Consider the following 18884-nt stretch of genomic DNA (forward strand, 5'->3'; position numbering starts at 1 on the left):
GTTTGTGATTGAAACATTGCTGATATTCCTTCTAGCAAGTTTTTCTTCAGCATTATATATTATCCATTTGGCATGTTTTGCTGCGTGTACTTATATCCTTTGAATTGGAACATTTGAAAAATTTAGGAATGGATGTTATATCTGAAGTACCTTATGAATGTGATGATTTTGTCATTGACCAAGGCTGTAAGGTTGTGCATGAGTTGAATAACAGCATGATTGTGTCCTGGGCCTGATTACTGCAATGAGACTAATGGAGGAGTTAACAGGGGTGTTGAATGTAACACAGCATTAACTGTCCATGCACTAGCTATCTTGACTTGAACTTATTTGGCTCAATATCTAACAATGGCATTGAAACCAAGACAAGAAATATAATGAGTCCAGGTAAACATGATGAATAGACAAGTGTCATTGGCTGAAATGACTAAATTGACTCAAACATGGACTATCAAGGCTGTATAGAGACAGTTGATATGGAATAACATGCTATTGAATGGACTGGTATCATTGGCTAATGTGATTGTACAAGTGACATGGAATATCATGGCTGTACATAGTCAATTGACATGAAATAACTTGCTTGTGAGTTGACAACGGACATGGAGTAACATGCTCGTGAATAGAAGGAACATAGACAAGTGTCATTGGCTAATATGATTGTTCAAAGACATGTCACATGGAATATCAAGTCTGTGAATAGGCAGTTGATGTGGAATAACCGACTCATGAATGGGCATTTGATATGGAATAACTTGCTTGTGAATAGACATGCGGCATATGATATGATTGTTCAAAGACAGTTACATGGAATGACATGCCTGATATCAACGGTTTTCAACACCCCTTTCCTATTCCAATATATGTATTCCTCTATTTTTCATTATTGTCCTCATTTACATCCATATTAATCAAGCTATATATATGCTACTAAACCAGTGATTAATAACTGGCGACAGTGTTTATATTTTCCGATTATGTCTGTGGGCATGAGTAAGAGGTTTATTTGATCCTTTGTGAACACAGACTTGCATGAATCTTGGATTTGTTTTGACTCAATACATTAAATGGTTTGTTTTATTAACTGACATGATTGTGAGCGAGTATGGTTTAACGCTGCTTTTCCAGCAATATTCCAGCAATATCACAGCAGGGGACACTAGAAATGGGCCTTCCACACTGTGCCCTTGTGGAAAATTGAACCCAGATCTTTGGCATGATGAGAAATCACTATAACCATTGGGCTACCCCATCATCCCGATATGGTTATGCTCAGAACACCTACCTTCCATTCATCAGAAGTATTGTTGCCTTCAACAGCTGTTCATGTTCTGGACCAGACTTGAGTATCTGAAGCCTTCCAGAATATGGCAGACTAATACAGGCAGCTGTGCAAAATACCAATTATGTTTTTCAACCCCAGATTAATTCAATAGATGTAGAGCTTTCGATGAAGCTTTCTGAAAATTGTGGATGATTACCAGCTTTACACTGCAGGAATGTATCAAAACATGTTGAATGGTGACTTTGGCAACACTATGCTCCTACCCCAGACCTCCCACTTCCTGTACTGACCCCAGCATGTGGAATTGAAGGGAGGCAACTCACTCTGTAACATCACTAACCTACCTACCTGTGTGTTTGCTTGATGCATGAACCTAGCATTATGCATGTTGTTTTTGCAGTGATGAAAAAGCATGGCAAGTTGATGTCCTTCTTACGGACGTTCTTCTCCACCCGTCCAGCTCGCAACCAGCTCAAGCAATCCGGTATTGTCAAGGAGAGAGTCTTCGGCTGCGATCTCGGGGAACACCTCCTCAACTCAGGCAATGATGGGGAGTTGAGTAAGTACTTCAACATTTTCACCAACTTCAGGTTTTCCCCAACACCTCTGTTGTGCAGCTCCATGTGGAGATTCCATGTCATCTGAGTTTGTTTGTTGATTAATGCTGCACTCATCAATACTCCAGCTATATGGAGGCAGTCTATTCAAAAACAAGTCAACACAATCAAGTGATCCAGCAGCATGAGCATCAGTTTACATGAATCGGATACAATGACATGTGTCAACCAAGTCATCTAGTCTGACTACCCAATCCTGTTAGTTGCTTTCTATGACAAGCATAAGTTGGTGAAGACTGATCCTGTGTGAACTGAGCTCCCAGTATCTTGTCATGAAAGTAAATGAAAATGAGGAGATCCAGGTCTATACTTGGTTACTTGTGTGTCCTGTACCAGGAAGTAAGTATGTTATGTGTCACCTCATTTCTGACATGGAATTTGCTACCTTCATGATATTGCTAGAAATATATCCAATGAATTTTATAAAGCTGGTATGTTTCTCTATTCTCTGGAGGAAACCTCAAGTCAGTTCTCCACCACTGATGTTGCTGGAGTGTATTACTGAATGTTTAAGTGTTGGCACAAACCCTGCTGGGGCAGTGTATGTCATGGTGTATGTTTGCAATGTGTTTTGTCTGTTGTAGTCCCGCTGGTGTTGAAGAGCTGTACTGAGGTGATAGAGAAGCATGGCATTGTAGATGGCATCTACCGCCTCTCCGGCATCACCTCCAACATCCAGAAGCTCCGGTATGACACACAATATCAAATCATGTTTCTGATTATGAGGAATGTGTTCAGTGTTCTGAGAGTTGACCAAAGAGGTTCAAGTGACCTAGCTTGGCAAGGATGGAAGTGGTTGTTCTGTATATTGTCCACAGTGTTGTACTTGGAGACCTTTGTGATGTAGGGGCAGTGGGGTAACCTAGTGGTTAAAGCACTTGCTCATCACAAAAAGCTGGGTTCGATTCCCCACATGGGTACAAACTGTGAAGCCCATTCCTGTGTGCACTACTGTGACATTGCTGAAATAGTGCTCAAAGCAGCATAAAACCACTCTCACTCACTCACTCACTCCTCTGTAACAGGGAAAGCAGAAATATGCAGTTTCACTGACTTGTGACATAAGTGAGCTATTGCTTACTGCAGGCTAAAGCACATTGATCAATCCATTGATCTCTCCCTCACTCATCATTATGAATATTTTTTAGCTGTATCTATCAAGAATTGATATTTGTCATCTCCAATTTTATCATCAGTTACATGCTTAGCACTGAGTTCTGTATATCTGCTGTGGCAGGTTGGCATTTGACGAGGACCGTGTACCGGATCTGACTGCCGACTGCTACCTGCAGGACATCCACAGTATCAGCTCACTCCTCAAGATGTACTTCCGTGAACTCCCCAACCCCCTCCTCACGTACCAGCTGTATGACAAGTTTGCTGTAAGTATGACCCAGCTGTTACTCGCCAAACCCCTCCCACATTCCAGCTTCTTACTAAAACTAATTGTTTTAATAGTGGACGTCTTGCTGTAAGTATACTGTAATAGTTACACTCCAGTAGTTCCACCTGGATGGTGATCTTTGGAGCTGTTACCATGTGCCTTAGTGTTCTATAAATCGAACCATGTCTCTTCATGAATTCATTGTGTTATTCATGAGCACTAGAGGTGAATATTTATTAATGTTTTAAAAAAGGATTGTTTTGTGAATTGTGAATTTGAGGTTAGAGTGAAGCTAGATGTGAGTATAGTGTAAATACAGTCTGAAGTAAGACAACACCTCCATGCCAGATGTTTCATAAGCTGTAAGTGTACCTCAACCTCTGTGATTGTTATGTTCCAGGATGCTGTACGGGACGAGGACAACAAGCTCCTCAAGATTCACGATGTGGTGCAGCAGCTTCCCCCTCCTCACTATAGGTGGGTGTTGTTGTCTGCGTCATCATTACAGCTGTCATTATACTGCTGACTGAAGACAATAGAGATCTAACTGATATTGCTGACTGAAGACAATAGGCTGACATAAGGTTGTGATATAACTGGATATAATCAACTGATGGCCATAGCAAACTGATTTAGTCCCAAAGAAACCTCTGTATATTATCATATAAAATAGCAATGAGTAAGGAATTCTCTATAACAAACTTAATGGATATAGCGAACTGATTTGCAATCCCAGGGAGTCCCAGTTAACACTCATTAATGGTGTGAATAACAAACTAAGCGAACTCAAATCAGTGTCAGTCAGCAGTGCTCACTTTGAAATCTGACCTCAGAGTTAGACACACCTGACTGATGATGACATTGTGAAGGCCGATTCCGATCAGCACAACAGAATGACATAGACTGATTCTCAATGTGATGATTATGACACGAACAGTGATGAAACAGACCAGGCCCCTCCTTCATTTGCTGATACCAATATGGTGCTTCAAACATTGACGAACTCTCTAGTTCCGCAGAAGACAACTGATATGTCTTCATTTGATTCACTTGCCGATTTGAATTAGGCTGTAGCATGTATACAGTCAGCCAGAAGTGGACAAAGTAAGATCACAGACTTTGTAGTGAAACAAATGTAACTGTCGCATGAATGAATGAATGAATGAATGAATGAATGAATGAATGAATGAATGAAGTGAGTAGGAATGTATCGTACGATATGCCTTTATTGTTCTTGCAATGGAATTTCATGAATAGCAAACAGCAGATATAGTGAACTAATTTCAGTTGAGTTCATTATGAAAGTATTTTACTGTTTTAACTGATATTGCTGACTGCTGTAATGTAACTGATACTGCTGACTACTAATTGATGTGTTATAACTGTTTCTGACTTAAGGTTGTAATATAACTGATATTGCTGACTAGTCTATCCTGTTTGTTACAGAACCACAGAATATCTGATGCGGCATCTGGCAAGGGTGGCAGGCTTCGGCCCTGACACTGGCATGCATTCCAAGAACCTGGCCATTGTCTGGGCACCCAACCTTCTCAGGTACTTTTCCAGACTAGTTTCTGCTGTTCCCCCCTGTGATATTGCTGGAATATTGCTAAAACCATACTCACTGACTTACTCCCTCTTTCTTCTGTAACAGGGAAAGCAGAAATGTCAAACCCAAAACAAACAAAAGTGACCTTGCTGCCATTGTTTGACTGGAATAATGTTGAATACAATGGAAAACATGAATCTGCTATTTTCCAAAGTTTGCTGTTGATGTTACAGGTCCAAGGAACTTGAGATGGGTGGCGGGGCAGCAGCCCTTCAGGGAGTAGGGATACAGGCTGTGGTGACAGAGTGTCTCATCTGCTACTGTGATATCATCTTCAGTGATAAAATGCCTTCATATTCATCACCAGAGCTACAGAGTAAGTGTCCAGAAGTGTACCATATTGCAGTGTCAGTTGTTCGTTAGTAGGAGCTGTGAGGGATTTCACAAACTGAATTGTCTTAGAGGCAAGAATTTATGTCAGCTTCTTTATATATAGGAACATGATGTTTCAGAGTATATTCTTACTCCTTTATCAGGTGGATGAGTCAGCAAGAATATACTCCAAAATATAGTGTCCCCTATAATTAAGTTCACATCCCTAAATTCTGGCCTTTATATGTATCACCTGAAATTGGGGTTCAAAGACTCAGAAGAGTACAGCCACAAGACTACAGGGACACTTTGTGGCTCTCAGTTTAGTAACTGAAGCAGTGTAGGATCAGTTCTGATTTCTCAAGTGGCCATCTTTTTTAAACTAAATTTGCCTATGTTGAATTCCATTGAATCTTGGAAATTGAACAAACCAAAGAAGTGAGTTCAAGTCCCCATATGGGTACAATGCATGAAGCCTGTCTCTGGTGTACCCGCCATAATATTACTGGAATATTGCTGGAAGTTGCGAGAAAGACTTGCTATGTCATAATGATATCCATACCACCACCTTACATGAATGCACCTGACCAATCAGATAGCATGTCATGATTATGTCATCATACACTCACAGAAACAACCAGCACTGAAAATTTACATGACATCTTGCGGATTAGCTTGTATTAAAGGCAGTTTGTATGAATGCTTTATGGTTTGACTTTGGCAAGTCTTGGAACCATTGATAATAAGTCTTACTTGCCCCGTAATCAGTTGGATACCATCTTCCATTGAACCTGTTTATATCCTTATAACGTTTTGGTGTATGGTCGCAGTCATTCTATTTACAAGATTTTGAAGTCGATGCATATTTGTACAGAATCTCACAAGAAACCGCGGCCCAAGTCCCTAGCGATCTCCACCCCTACTCGTCTGCTCACCCTGGAGGAGGCAAGAGAGAGAGCCTTCCTCGGAGGTCTCAACCCGAACCAGCGCTACATTGATGTTGGGGGTGGCCCTGACAGTCTACCTTCCAAGTACCATACGGTCATCGACCTTCCTGGATACAGGTAATGTAACTAACATGGATTATCTGTCAACCGTTTCAAACATATGTAGACCAGTTCTCTGGGCTCTAGAGTTCTCTTTTGTATGGATAAGTCTGTCAGGCTGTATCACTAGTTCATTGCTTCTTGTTGTAGCCAGACATAAGGGAACAGTATCACTGGTTTGTCTGGTCAAGACTCAGTTATTTATAAAGCATTTCTTCATCATGCTGAACTCATTGGTTTGATCTCCCATGTGAGTACAACGTGCGAAACCCATTTCTGGTGTCTGGAATACAGCTTTTAGAGGTATCAAACTACTCACTTGCTCACTGGCCGTGGGGTAGCCTAGTGATTGATATGTCTGCTTGTCATGCCAAAGACTTACATTCAATCCCACACATGGATACAATTTGTGAATGAGAGATGTCTTCTGTTGATGCTGTTGGAATATTGCTAAAAGCAGCGTAAAACCATACAAGTGTAATTTCCAGGAAATATACAAACAGTAAACATGTATATAAGGGGTACAGAGTTATCATTGTAGTTCTCACAGAATCTATTAAAAAAGTTACATGTCCTGTTGTGAACATTCACAAACACTGTCTCAGGTATGTAATGGATAAGATAAGTCTGGGTTATAAGGGTGTTCAGTATTCTCACACTGATTTTCATATGAGTTCAAAGTCCCATTTTGCCTCAACAGGAAGAAGGCCAACACGGTGAAGGAGACGTCGTCTAAGGGCAACAAGAAGTCGCCAGTGAGCGGGTGGAAATCCTTCTTCTCCAAGCCCCGGGCTGGCAGCATCAAGAAGGCCCGCAAGTCAAGCATACAGGGCAGCCACAAGGAGCTGGGTAGGAACACAACACTGCTGTCGCTGTTACTACTGCTGCTGCTGCTTCTCAGTGTCAGATCTTTAAGGGGAAAACCCATATGCAGTCCATGCCAAAACTTTCAGTTACCTCTAACGCTGTCACTTGATATCTTTTTCAGTAGATTGGATGAACATTTATTAGCCAAGCTTACCTGCTTAATAGGCTGAATGAAATGATGCAGACTTATCAGTCTGTGTCAAAACTTTGCAGTTATTTTTTAAGCTGTCACTTGATATCATTTTCAATAGATTCTAATTTTGAGTGAAGGACATTCATCAACAAAGCTTACCTGCTTACTTGACTGACCTAAATGATACAAGCCTCGCATTCTGTGCCAAAACTTAGTTATTTTTGAAGCACTTGATATCATTCTAATGTTAAGTTGAGGACATTCATCAGCAAAGCTAACCTGCTTCTAAGACTCAGCAGTCCTTGTCAAAACTTTCAGTCCTCTCTGACACAGCCAGTTGATATTTCAGTAGATTCTAGTATCAATGTCTGGATATATATAGCGGAGCTTACCTGCTTGATGGACAAAAATAAATTATACTGGTCTTAGAGTATGAAATACTGCCTGAAGTCATACTTGTTCTCTTTCAAGTTAAAGCTTGTATGGTTCAAGATATGTTCATCTCTCTGCCTCTCAACTCATTCATGCTCTTGTGACTCATGTGCTGTCCTTTAATCTAAGTTCAGGTGAAATTCTGTTTAACATTTCCTGTTGGTCCTCACCATCACTGGTTCGTTCAGACTCCCAAATTTACAGATTAGTGCCATATTAGAATGTTGCTGTTGGAGGCATATACAGCATTCATACTCGTTGTCACAAGTCACAGAGGTGGGTGGTGGGGTAGCCTAGTGGTTAAAGCTTTTGCTTGTCACCTTAAAGACACAGGTTCGATTCTCCACGTGGGTACAATGGCCTTCCCCAACTGTGATATAGATGGAATATTGCTGAAAGTGGTGTAAAACTAAACTCAAGCATTCACTCACTCACAACACTCAACTTCTACTGCTGTTCAGTCTCATTCTTTCTTCACTTCTCCACTGATAACTATGGTTGTCTAGGTACCTATCAAAATTATGTCTCATAGTTGTGCAAGGATCCACTGAACTCAAGCTATTCTCCTGTATTACCCAATTTCTGTCAGCACTGGTTCCTAAAGGTATCAAAGGTGATAAGACTTCTACAATCTTCTGATTGTACAGAGCTGAAATAGCCATATAGACCTGACATGTTGTTCAGTCGGAGTTCAAGCCAGGCGTCCCTCCTACTCACCCACGTTGTGTTGCAGACACTGTGAGTCTTGGTGGTGTGGGGTCGCGCCAGGCCAAGGCCCTGACAGAGGAGGATGTCCACAACTGGAAGAAGAGACTCCGGACGGCCAAGAGTGCCGAGTCTCTCCTTTCTCTGGCAAGCTCCAGTCGGAGTTCCAGCAGCAGGTGCTCCAAGGTCAACGACAACCTCATGGTCGTCAATGTCTATGGAGGTACGGGGCACTACTGTTTCAACGTTATTATGGTTCATATACTCATAGACAGTATGCATTGTCACTTACCCCTACCCAACTCCCCCCAGACTCCCTCAACACACACATCTGTGCCAAAGACTTTTGAGTCTTGCTTGGCTCTTTGCATCATTGGTAGATTAGCAAATTAGATTAGAACTTAGTTGGTTATGCATGAAGCATGTTTTGTCACTCAATATTTGTGTTTTATATTTATCAAGTTATTAATTGTAGACTATCATGGAACCAGAATAATAATAATAAAAGGTTATTCTGTGAAATAATTTAATACAATGTTTGTTGGAATAATTGTGTTCAGACTTTGAACTACAGTTTATCCAAACTGTGAATCAAAAGTATTTCCCGAAAACTGAATTACTTGTATGTATGATAATATGTAGCGAAGCAGAACATCTGAAGTAGGCTGTTATGACGGTTAGTATTACTTTAACATTAACATTGTGTTAGTATGATCTATTTATTCTGTCCATGTTCTTCAGTGGATGGGGACAGCAGGTTAACTGAGTGGTTAAGGCGCTCACTCATCATGCCAGAGGACCTAGGTTCGATTCCTGCGTGGGTACAATGTATGAAGCCCATTTCTGGTTTCAGCTGCTCTGATGCAGCTGGAATATAGCTGGAGTAAAATTACACTCACTCACTCACTCTATCACTCTATCACTTACTCACTCACTCACACACTGCCAGGGATGACAACCATAACCCATGGCTGCATGGTGTTTGTAATGGTCTGTAGTAACACAGTAATATAGTAGTGTTAGTGTTTGCATGCAGAACTTTAATTGTTTCATATTAATTTGCTTTTCCCCCTAGAAGAGAAGCACCCACACACAAGTCACCACAAGAGATCCCTGTCATCCGACGCCACGGCAATCCTCCATCACCATTCTTATGACAACCCTTTCACCAACAGTGGTCGTGAGGTCCCGATTGACGTGGATCTGTCAGTGACTCCTCATGGTGGGTGCATCAACTCAGTCAATGCATATTGACCTAAAACATTTACTAGGCCATATGTGGTCCTATAATTCGCCAACCACCCGTAGCAGCCATAAAGATACTGCTTAGAATTGGTCTTCAATAACCCGTGCATGTCATAAGAGGTAGCTGATGGGTTCAGGAGGTTAGGCTCGCTGACATCATCATATCCCATTTGTGCAGAACAAGACCGCACATGATGTTGATCACTGGATGGCCTGGTCAATACCTGTTTATATACATATTGCCGCCAAATAGCTAGAATGTTGCTGAGTGCGGCAAGATTACAACATGAGAAAATGTAGCACTTCCGACATAGCTGGATGGTGACATGAAAGTGTCACACATTACAGGCATGAAAAACATGATTTGGCAGTTAGCCAAATACTGGTAACACATAGAAATCACTAGATACAGACAGTATGGAAGTAGCCTCCTGGTGAATAAAAGGGAAATGGAGGGCTGTCAATGACAGATACAACTAACCAACCAAAACCAAGTATACTTTTGCTCTATACAGATTAGTATTGTTTTGTGAGCCTTTTCTTGATAACATGTTGTATTTAGAATAGATGTACTCTTACGATATATATCATTGAAATAAGATAATGTGGATGAAGTTGGATCGTACATGTTTGAATAGGATTATCTGTTCTTTTCTTTCAGAGCAAGGCATTGATCCTCACCAAACTGGTAGAAGGTCAAGGTCTGAGAAGCGGGGAGAACCTGAGAGGAAACAGTCTTTTATTCGAGGGGATTCTACTAGGAAGGCCTTACATCGTAGGACGCCGTCTGCTCCCAACACACCCCGCAATGATAGGAGCTCTAGTGAATCTCGTAAAGTCGCATCTCGACATAAAACCTCATCTCAGCCTTCACTAGAGAGCCCTCACCTTGAACTGGGCCGGGATATGGATTCATCTGGCAGTTGTGATGAAGACGAGCAGACGGATCGATGGTTGGGCAGTCTGCTTGGCAACTCTCCTCAAATTCAAAGAAATGTGGTGTGCCAGAATGGTGACGGAAAACCACCAAGATCTAGTGAGGAAATCAGCCCACAGAAACGCTGTGCTAAAATGCCACCGATTGGGAGGAAGAAACAGAAAGCAAATGTTGAGAAAAATATCAGCCTTGGTTCAAGTGAGGAGGACATCCTGACTGTGCAGCTACCTGAAAGTCCTGGTGCTAGGAGAAAAGGACAAAATGAATCCGAGAAAAGTGGTGACAAAAATAAAAATGAACCAATCATTACGCAGTATTTCTACTCACGGCATCACGATTACGCTGAGATTCTTTCAGATGAGGACTCGCAGCAAAATGGAAGTCCTAAAGTTCGAGAGACCATGATCATGGGGTCTCCTTCTAGTATGAGTGAGTTGATTGACCAACTGGACAATAAGTTGACCTCCACTGGTATGCAGTATGGTATCTATGAAACAATTCCTTCCCCTCCTGAGAAGACCATCCAGAAAGCTGATGGTGAGAAGGTTTTGGAGGAGAAACACGCTCCTCCAATGGAAGTGAAGACTGAACACCTTCCCAACCGCCCAGTTGAATTTCGAGAAATTGGTCCTCATGAATACAAGGAAATAAAAACACCCGAGTCCAATAAAAGTTTGAACTCTGAAATCAAAACATTGGAGAGCAATTTACAGCAAATGCATCACAGTCAGCCCCAGCCTCAAATGTCAAAGTGTTTAAGTGTGCCATCAGACATAGCTAAATCATTAGAGAATGTGAATGTAGGCAGTCAGTCCGACCTCCTGTCATCTGTGACAATCAGTGAACTGTCTCAGTCAGTGGACAGCTTCAACCTGAGCCTTTGTGATGACAGCCCAATGGGAGAGGCTCGGCGCCGACGGAGTGCTTCTCTAGACAGCCTCACAGACTCCCCGTTAAGCCGAACCTTGAAGGAGATTAACATGCAAATTGACAATGCTTTCAAGAGGAATGTTGACCGTGCACTGGAGATGGAGGAAGAAGGCTATGGTCGACACGAAAGCCCTGTTGACGATCTTCCCCCTCTCCATATATCAGAGGACGTGCTCACACCTACAAATCCACAAGAGACAGACTTCCCCAGTGAGATCCCTGACTATGCTCGAATAGACAAATCCAAAACAAGGCATAAAGCAGAAAAACAGGAGAGTAGTGGTCTCCCTAAAATGAGGTTTTCGCCTGTTGATCAAATTGAGATTGTTTCTGGGAATGTGAAAACAGCTCCACCATCAGCTCAACAGCCACATCAAGACCGGACTGTACGTGACAGTGTAATGAATGGGCAGACGGGGGCAGTGAGTTTCAGTGAAAGAAACAACAACAGCAAACAAACCTCCATTGCTAAGCCTACTGATTTGAAAATCGTAGCTGCCCCAAGGGTTATGAAGGCTCCATCTAAGTCTTCCGGTGAGTCTAGTTCTGGGTCAGGTTCTCATGTTGCAGATATATGTGCTCAGGAAGATTCCTCCTCCTCCTCAACCACGTCTTCTGATTCAGAGTCATCAACAGAGACAGAGTCAGAAGACAACAGTGAGTGCAGCATTGAGTATGTGTGTCACAACAACTCTCAACCCACAAACTTTGCAACAGGCTTTCCACAGAGTTTCTCTGAAAGCCACATATCAGATTCTGCCATGGTGAAAAGTTCTTTAAGAAACAGCAATGCCAGCCTGCCTGGCTACAGCTCCTCTGGCGGCAGAGACTCTGACATGGTGGACCAGGAGTCTCTCACATGGAGGGACAGTCCGATATTCTCAGATAGTGGCAGTCAGGACACACCCACTGGAACATTAAGATCTCAAACACCAAGAGGTAACATCACCAGCCCCCAAAGCATGGGAAGATCCAGTCCTAGAATCCCGTATACAGCAAGCAGCAGTTCAGTAGAGAGCAGTCCTCGGCTCAGTCCTCGGACATCTCCCAATGTTGTACAGAACTTGGACCACAGGTCGGTTCAAGATAGTCGGTTTGGGGGAGATAGACTCGTACTGCCAGGAGATTTCTACTGCACAGGAGGTCAACCTGGAGGTCCTGCTTACTCCCCGACCTCCCGACACCGAGACCCCCAGTATCCTAGTGTCAGCTATCGTGGAAACGTCTCTCCCAGCAACTTTCACATGTCTCCATCACTCCCTGAAGTCCATGTTGTCCATGACACTCTCACTGTGGAGAAATCAACAATCAAGCGATCAACCACCGAATCCAAACTTGCTGACAAGACGTCACAACAGGTTTCAGAGGCATACTCTTCTAAAACATTTCCCAGGAAGGATCCTGAGAAAAGATTCCATCAAAGATTGCCATATAGACATGATCATGACAGGAGTAGTGAAATGATGGATGTGGATCACGTGTGCAATATGTCCGACAGTGTGCAGTCGGACCGGACGTCACCATGTTCTGTTTCTTACAGTATTGACTCTGGTAATCTACAGCAGCACTCCCAGTTTGGCGATGACGGCACAGTGTCCCCTGACACCTCAGTGACCTTCACCCTCAGCCCCCAGTCTTCTTCATACCACTCTGAGGTGATGGAGGTGGAGACGTCACTGGTGCTTTCATCTGAATCAAACAGTCAAAATTATGTTCACAGTAGTTACAAAAAGTCCCAAAGTAGAGGAACTGAGATTGTAAAAGTTGAAAGTTTTGATGAGGTGCGGTCAAAAGTAGTTAAAAATGTGTTGCATTCTGGGACAGAAATGACTGGAAAAGAGCCTGTGTCTCATCAGAGTCAGATTCCTGTAAAACGAGAAAGGAAGTCAGTGCCTGTTCCAAAGAAGCGCCAGCAAAAACATGCTCCTCCCACCGAGTGTGATGATATGCCCTCTCTGTGTGGTGGCTCCTTCATGGAACCACCTATTGTGAAAATTCGCTCTCCCTCCCCACGACAAATGCCTGACCTTGCTCCTCCAAGCCAAGAGGTCATGGAGGTCAAAAGGCCCACTGTGAAAAGAAGTGAAAGACAGGAAACTCCCCCTCTCTCCTTTGGCCAAGACAATATTTCTAGGACAGTTATCGTGAAAGAAATTACATCCGAAAAGGGAGATGCTAAGTTAGTGATAGAAAGACGTCCAAACCTTAAAAAGAATATACAGACTGTTCGTGCCAAAAAAGTTCCACATCCTCCTCGACAGCTTGCAGAGGCTGTGGATGATTTGTCAGACTCTGTAACCCCTGACCTCTCCAGCACAGGTCCTTCTGATGCTGACCCTTCAGGAATCTCAAGTCAGGAGGATGATGTTTTCTCAGACGTTGATTCACATCGCCAGCGACTCCCACTTCATCCTCGTTTCACCCCCGACCCTGATGTTTTGATGATAGAAGAAGGCAACATGGTTGAGTACTCTCATTCCCTCCATGTGAAGACATCCAAGCCTGTGATGGCAACCCGACATGTCGAGGACATGATCGGAAGCAGGTCGTCCCTAGATGAATCAGTGCTCCAACTTGCAGCTGAACGCCATGACACTTTCGGACCTGAAGATCTTGATTCTGAAGAATCTGGAACCTACCACACAGGATCATTGCGAGTGAAACGAAGTCAGAAGATGCAGTCTTTGATGGATCTGTTTGAGAAGGGGTCAGACCAGAACCTGGCCGACAGTTCCAGTCCAAATGAAGACTGTCAGCCTTCTCCCCAGCTGTCTATGTCTCTGCCCTCCAGCGCTTTGAGAAGCTTGGATGGAGATATGGACACTGATGACGAGGCCTCAGCACCCTCGCCTCGTCTTGTACACACCAGTCTCAGTCGGAGGTCACGATCTCGCGAGAGGATGAGACGCAGTGGTATGGGCTCAGACAAAGAAAACAGGATCACGTCAAGGAGCCCGACACCCACCCGTCCGAAGGTTTTGCTTGACCGGGCTGTGGAAGAGCGTCACCCTCCATCTTCCCCGGCTGAGGTTGGACGTGAGTACAGAGCAAGGCGAAAAGAGAAATACAGTAACTTCAGTAAGCCACCCCGCTACAGGAGCGGGTCACATGGCCGTACACAGAGTGAATCATCAACATCAGAGTCAGAAGGGTCACACTACATGGAAGGTTCCTTCCACAGTCGGTCAAGTGATTACAATGCCAGTTCGGGCAGTGACACTGTCTTGAGGGACAAGAACAGGGCCCATGACTGGTCCGACCCAAGGTCACAAAGCATCAGACATAAAAGTGACGAAAATCCTCATGAGAAATCAGGATCAGGACTACAGAGACGGGGTAGCATCAAGGAACTCATGGATTATTTTGAGAGGCAGAAAAATCAGGAAGAGCAAGCTCAAGGTCAGGTTCAACATAAAGATGAAAGGTCACCTCCTGTAAAACCAAGGTCAACGAGAGGTCGAGTGCGAAGTGTGTCCCCATGTCAGGGAGCTGTGTCACGTCCTACCATGGATGCTTCCACCCCTCCCAGTTACAGGTTCAGTTTGGAGCTTCCTAGTTCTGCAGCAGTCACCATCAATGAAGGAGGAGGTGTAAAAAATCAGCCTCTCAGACTCGGGCCAAAACCTTTTTATGGGGTCAAGAAATAATCTCTGCAAGACCAAATTACTCATTACTGCAGGGATAGAGCTTAACCCTAGGTCCAACAGCCTGAACCATGATTATACAAAACTATTGCTCAGACTTCTGAAACATGTGTGATGTCCAAGTCACTTTATAAACTTCTGTCCTCGGTCAAGCAGGTTTAAGTGGTAAAACATGCAATGTTGCAGTTTTTGTCCAACAATTTATTTATGAACTTCTCTAACCTCATATGATATGGGTCCTGTTTAACAAAGTGGTTGTAAGGACAGTGGACTAGCCTAATGGTTAAAGCATCTACTCTTCATGCTGAAGACCCAGGCTCGATTTCCCACATTGATGTAGTGTGTGATGCCCATTTCTGGTTTCCCCTGCTGTTTGCTGTAATACAACTAAAAATGGCGTAAAACCATGCTTACTCAAAAAGTGGTTGCAGACCATTTTTGCAGTAGTACTGCCACCATCAGTCTCCACCATCATGACTACCTTTCGATTTACTTCCATTTCTGACATATAAATCACAAAGACACTTAAGAGGCAACTGGATTTACGGTAAAGCTCTGTCCCTGCTCATACCGTCTCAACTGTATTGCAACAACACCATGAAATGTGTGTTTGAATGGATGGACAGATACTCATTGTGTGATACGCGTGTGATGTCTGTGAGTGGAGGTTTCTGGTCAACTGCTGTATGCTGAATCTGCAATGGAAGCTGAGATGTTGGGTGAATCTCCACCACAGCCTACAAGTGCTAATATTCAATTTGCTGTCGTTATAATTTTATTGATGTCTTGCCTTTTATTTATATTTTTTAACTGAAATCAAAATCAAAATCATTAATGGAATGAAACATGTTTTTTGTACACGAATATCAAAGCATTTAATATATTAGAAACTAGTGTGGCATTAGAGTCTGTAAATACTGATTTTAGATACCATACTTCATTGTGTATAGTTCATTCACATACCATGACTGGTATGATCTGCTCAGTAGAGGCACAATGTATATTAACAAGTTTGGATGTGTCATTCACAGAAAATCTCCGCTCCTGTTGAAATCCTCCCTTTTGATTTGCTGTATATACGTCCTGAAGACAGTGTCTGAGAAACGACCCAAAACATACGTCACGAGTAAAATAACGTTATTGTCGTCCACATCGCAGCAGTGATGAAAATCAAGTATAAGAAGATGTGTGAGAATTTGATTTTGTTTGTTTCAATTTTAAATAAGGCATTCTATACTGTCAACATATTGGTGTGTGTTACCTCAGGGATGTCTTCAACAGATGCTGACAGGAGTTACCTCCCCTTGTTTGTTAGGTGTCTGCTTCAGTGGATATGATGATCCACCACAACCAGTATAGACAATGTTTGTGTCCAGATCTACTCTGTTTTGATTTCTGTTTCTATTACTGGGCTTACTTGTTTCTCAAACAGAATTTGGAAGTTTCACTGTTCATTCGTCTCTCTCCATCCAGACAATTTTAATCATTTTAGTTGAGGATCCACCTTGTGATGTTTTTATTACTAAAGGCCTGTACAGATATTTTTTCGTCAGATGGAGGATTGTTTTCTCAGCAGGGCATATGAGCTACCTTCTGCACAAGGTGTTGCATGGTCTATGAAATACTAACTTTGCATATATATCTGCAATTTTCTTATATTAATTCATGCCGATTCTGTAATACTGGTCTCAGAAGAAGCATAATACAACATAGATCACCCATCTAACAGAGAACAGCCAAGATGAAGGTTTGGTCTGGACTGGTTAGAACCAGTTTCGACTGATCATAACCAGAATGAAGTGCAATGAGAAGATTGCAAATCATTTGTTGAAAACTTGTTTATTTGCATACAAAGTGTATATATTTGCAGGATATATATAAATAATCTTAGCTGTCCTGTATGTAACACTGTCTGTTGGTTTAAGCATTGAAAGTGCAATATTTAAGTATTCATGTGCCTTCTGACAGGTCTCAGGATGGACAGCTGTATGTGCAGGAGATATGTTAATCCCATCATGGACAGTCAGAACACTTTAGGTAGTTGACCAGGCTATCTCAGTTGACTGGCCTTTAGCATTTGTTCGTGTGTCCAATCAAGATTTATGATCTTTTGTGTCTTGACCAAGATAATTTGTGACTGGTCTGAAATGAACTGGAAAAAAGGAGGAAATATATATGTAATTCTATCCTTTAAAAGTTTAATATTCGGTCAAAATTATCTATGTATATCCAAAACATTATTGTCACTCAGTATCTTTGATCTGGGTTGTAAAATTAATGCCTTTTAAGACCTGTTCCTCCTTCCTCAAAGAGATCATAGCACGAAGATATCCGTAACTCCCATACATTAACATAGTCTTATGACAGTCATAGGAATATGATCACTTTGAGGAAAGGTGTCATGGACTGGTTGTGAGTCAAAAGGGCCAAAGCACAAAGAGGCCAAAATTGAAAAAGTCAAAAGGGCCATAGCTAAAAAAAAACATTATGTCATACAAACTAATATCTATTTTACATGTTTGATTGCATTAATACTTATTATTATTGTTTATATTTGTATTCTTTTGTAAATAGTAACAAAAATGATAATTTATAGTGTGATCATCATACATTCAGCAGTTGAAGGGGACTTAAAATTGAAGCATACATTATTTGATATGAGATATTGATATGGTCATTGAATTTGAAATGTTCGTCTCTAAAAGCATTCAGAATCATGACACCAAATACAACTAATTAAATAACTGACTAGTGTAACTGACACCCATGACTAGTTTAAACCTCACAACAAAATATTAAAACATTGATCTTGTTTAGATTACTGCCTAGTGTCTGACATTCATGACTCTGTTACGTCTTGTAGTCTTTACAGAAACAGATGCATGGTTGACTGTACTCATAACATAAACACATAACCACTACTATTAATCTTGTTTACATTACTGACTACTTGCAATCATCACACAAACAGTTGTATGTTATAAAGTAAACGCTTAACCACTCTGAGATGTCTTAAATAAACAACACTTAGACACTCTGATATTTTTAGGAGTAGAACTACTTCAAAGACTTGTTATAAATTTCTATTAATCTTACTCTTTTCTAATGTTTGGCCATTTTGACTTATGTCTGCGGCCCTTTTGCCTTTCCCTTGGCCTATTTGACTTTTTCAATTTTGGCTCTTTTGTCCTTTGGCCCTTTTGAACTGTTCCCTGTTGGACAGTATCTGACTGATCCAGCGTCCAGTTTTCTGTGTGAGCAAGTTTTATCCAGAAAGTTAGACATTAACTATCCCAAGATTGGAATCCATGATTACCGCCTTTGATCAGTTTTAGTCCACAAACAGAGTTTACACATATGGGGCCGTTAGTGGAGTCTTGTTAGTTGTGATGTGATGATATCTCCTGCACAAACAGTGGACATCTCGACCTGACATATGATGGCATCGTCGTCATCCCGCTTCTGTACTCGTGTAAAACGATCGCATCCTCTTAGCTGAATCTGTTTCTGTAGTGTGCTGAATCTGGTCAGTTCTGAGGACACGGATGTAACCCTCCAACTTCTTGGAAACAAATCCAACCTAAACAGGACATTCTAATATTCAAAATACAGTCTCATCTTATAGTAAATCAGGCTGACTTTGAACACAACAATATTAACACTATAATTATTGTCATTCCCACAGTCGTAAGACAGTCACAGCACAAAGATCACATTGTGTTAGTGGCACTGTGGGTC

General features: G+C 42.0%; 1 protein-coding gene across 8 annotated transcripts in view; it reads left to right on the plus strand.

The window, feature by feature from the left end:
• Positions 1-17618, plus strand: part of LOC137288891 (uncharacterized) — a 148297-nt gene extending 130679 nt beyond the window's left edge. For 6 of the 8 annotated variants that reach the window (XM_067820822.1, XM_067820819.1, XM_067820823.1 and 3 more), the window contains 11 exons: positions 1686-1844; positions 2487-2589; positions 3140-3284; positions 3687-3763; positions 4733-4840; positions 5069-5211; positions 6082-6271; positions 6954-7102; positions 8419-8613; positions 9466-9612; positions 10297-17618. In XM_067820822.1, the coding sequence (XP_067676923.1) occupies positions 1686-1844; positions 2487-2589; positions 3140-3284; positions 3687-3763; positions 4733-4840; positions 5069-5211; positions 6082-6271; positions 6954-7102; positions 8419-8613; positions 9466-9612; positions 10297-15149 (6269 nt within the window). In that variant the 3' untranslated portion in view covers positions 15150-17618. The remainder of the gene's footprint in view (positions 1-1685; positions 1845-2486; positions 2590-3139; positions 3285-3686; positions 3764-4732; positions 4841-5068; positions 5212-6081; positions 6272-6953; positions 7103-8418; positions 8614-9465; positions 9613-10296) is intronic. The other 2 variants (XM_067820820.1, XM_067820826.1) reach the window with 2 other exon arrangements.
• Positions 17619-18884: the final 1266 nt, after the last annotated feature.

Source organism: Haliotis asinina, chromosome 1 (assembly GCF_037392515.1).
Source record: "Haliotis asinina isolate JCU_RB_2024 chromosome 1, JCU_Hal_asi_v2, whole genome shotgun sequence".
NCBI lineage: Eukaryota > Metazoa > Mollusca > Gastropoda > Lepetellida > Haliotidae > Haliotis > Haliotis asinina.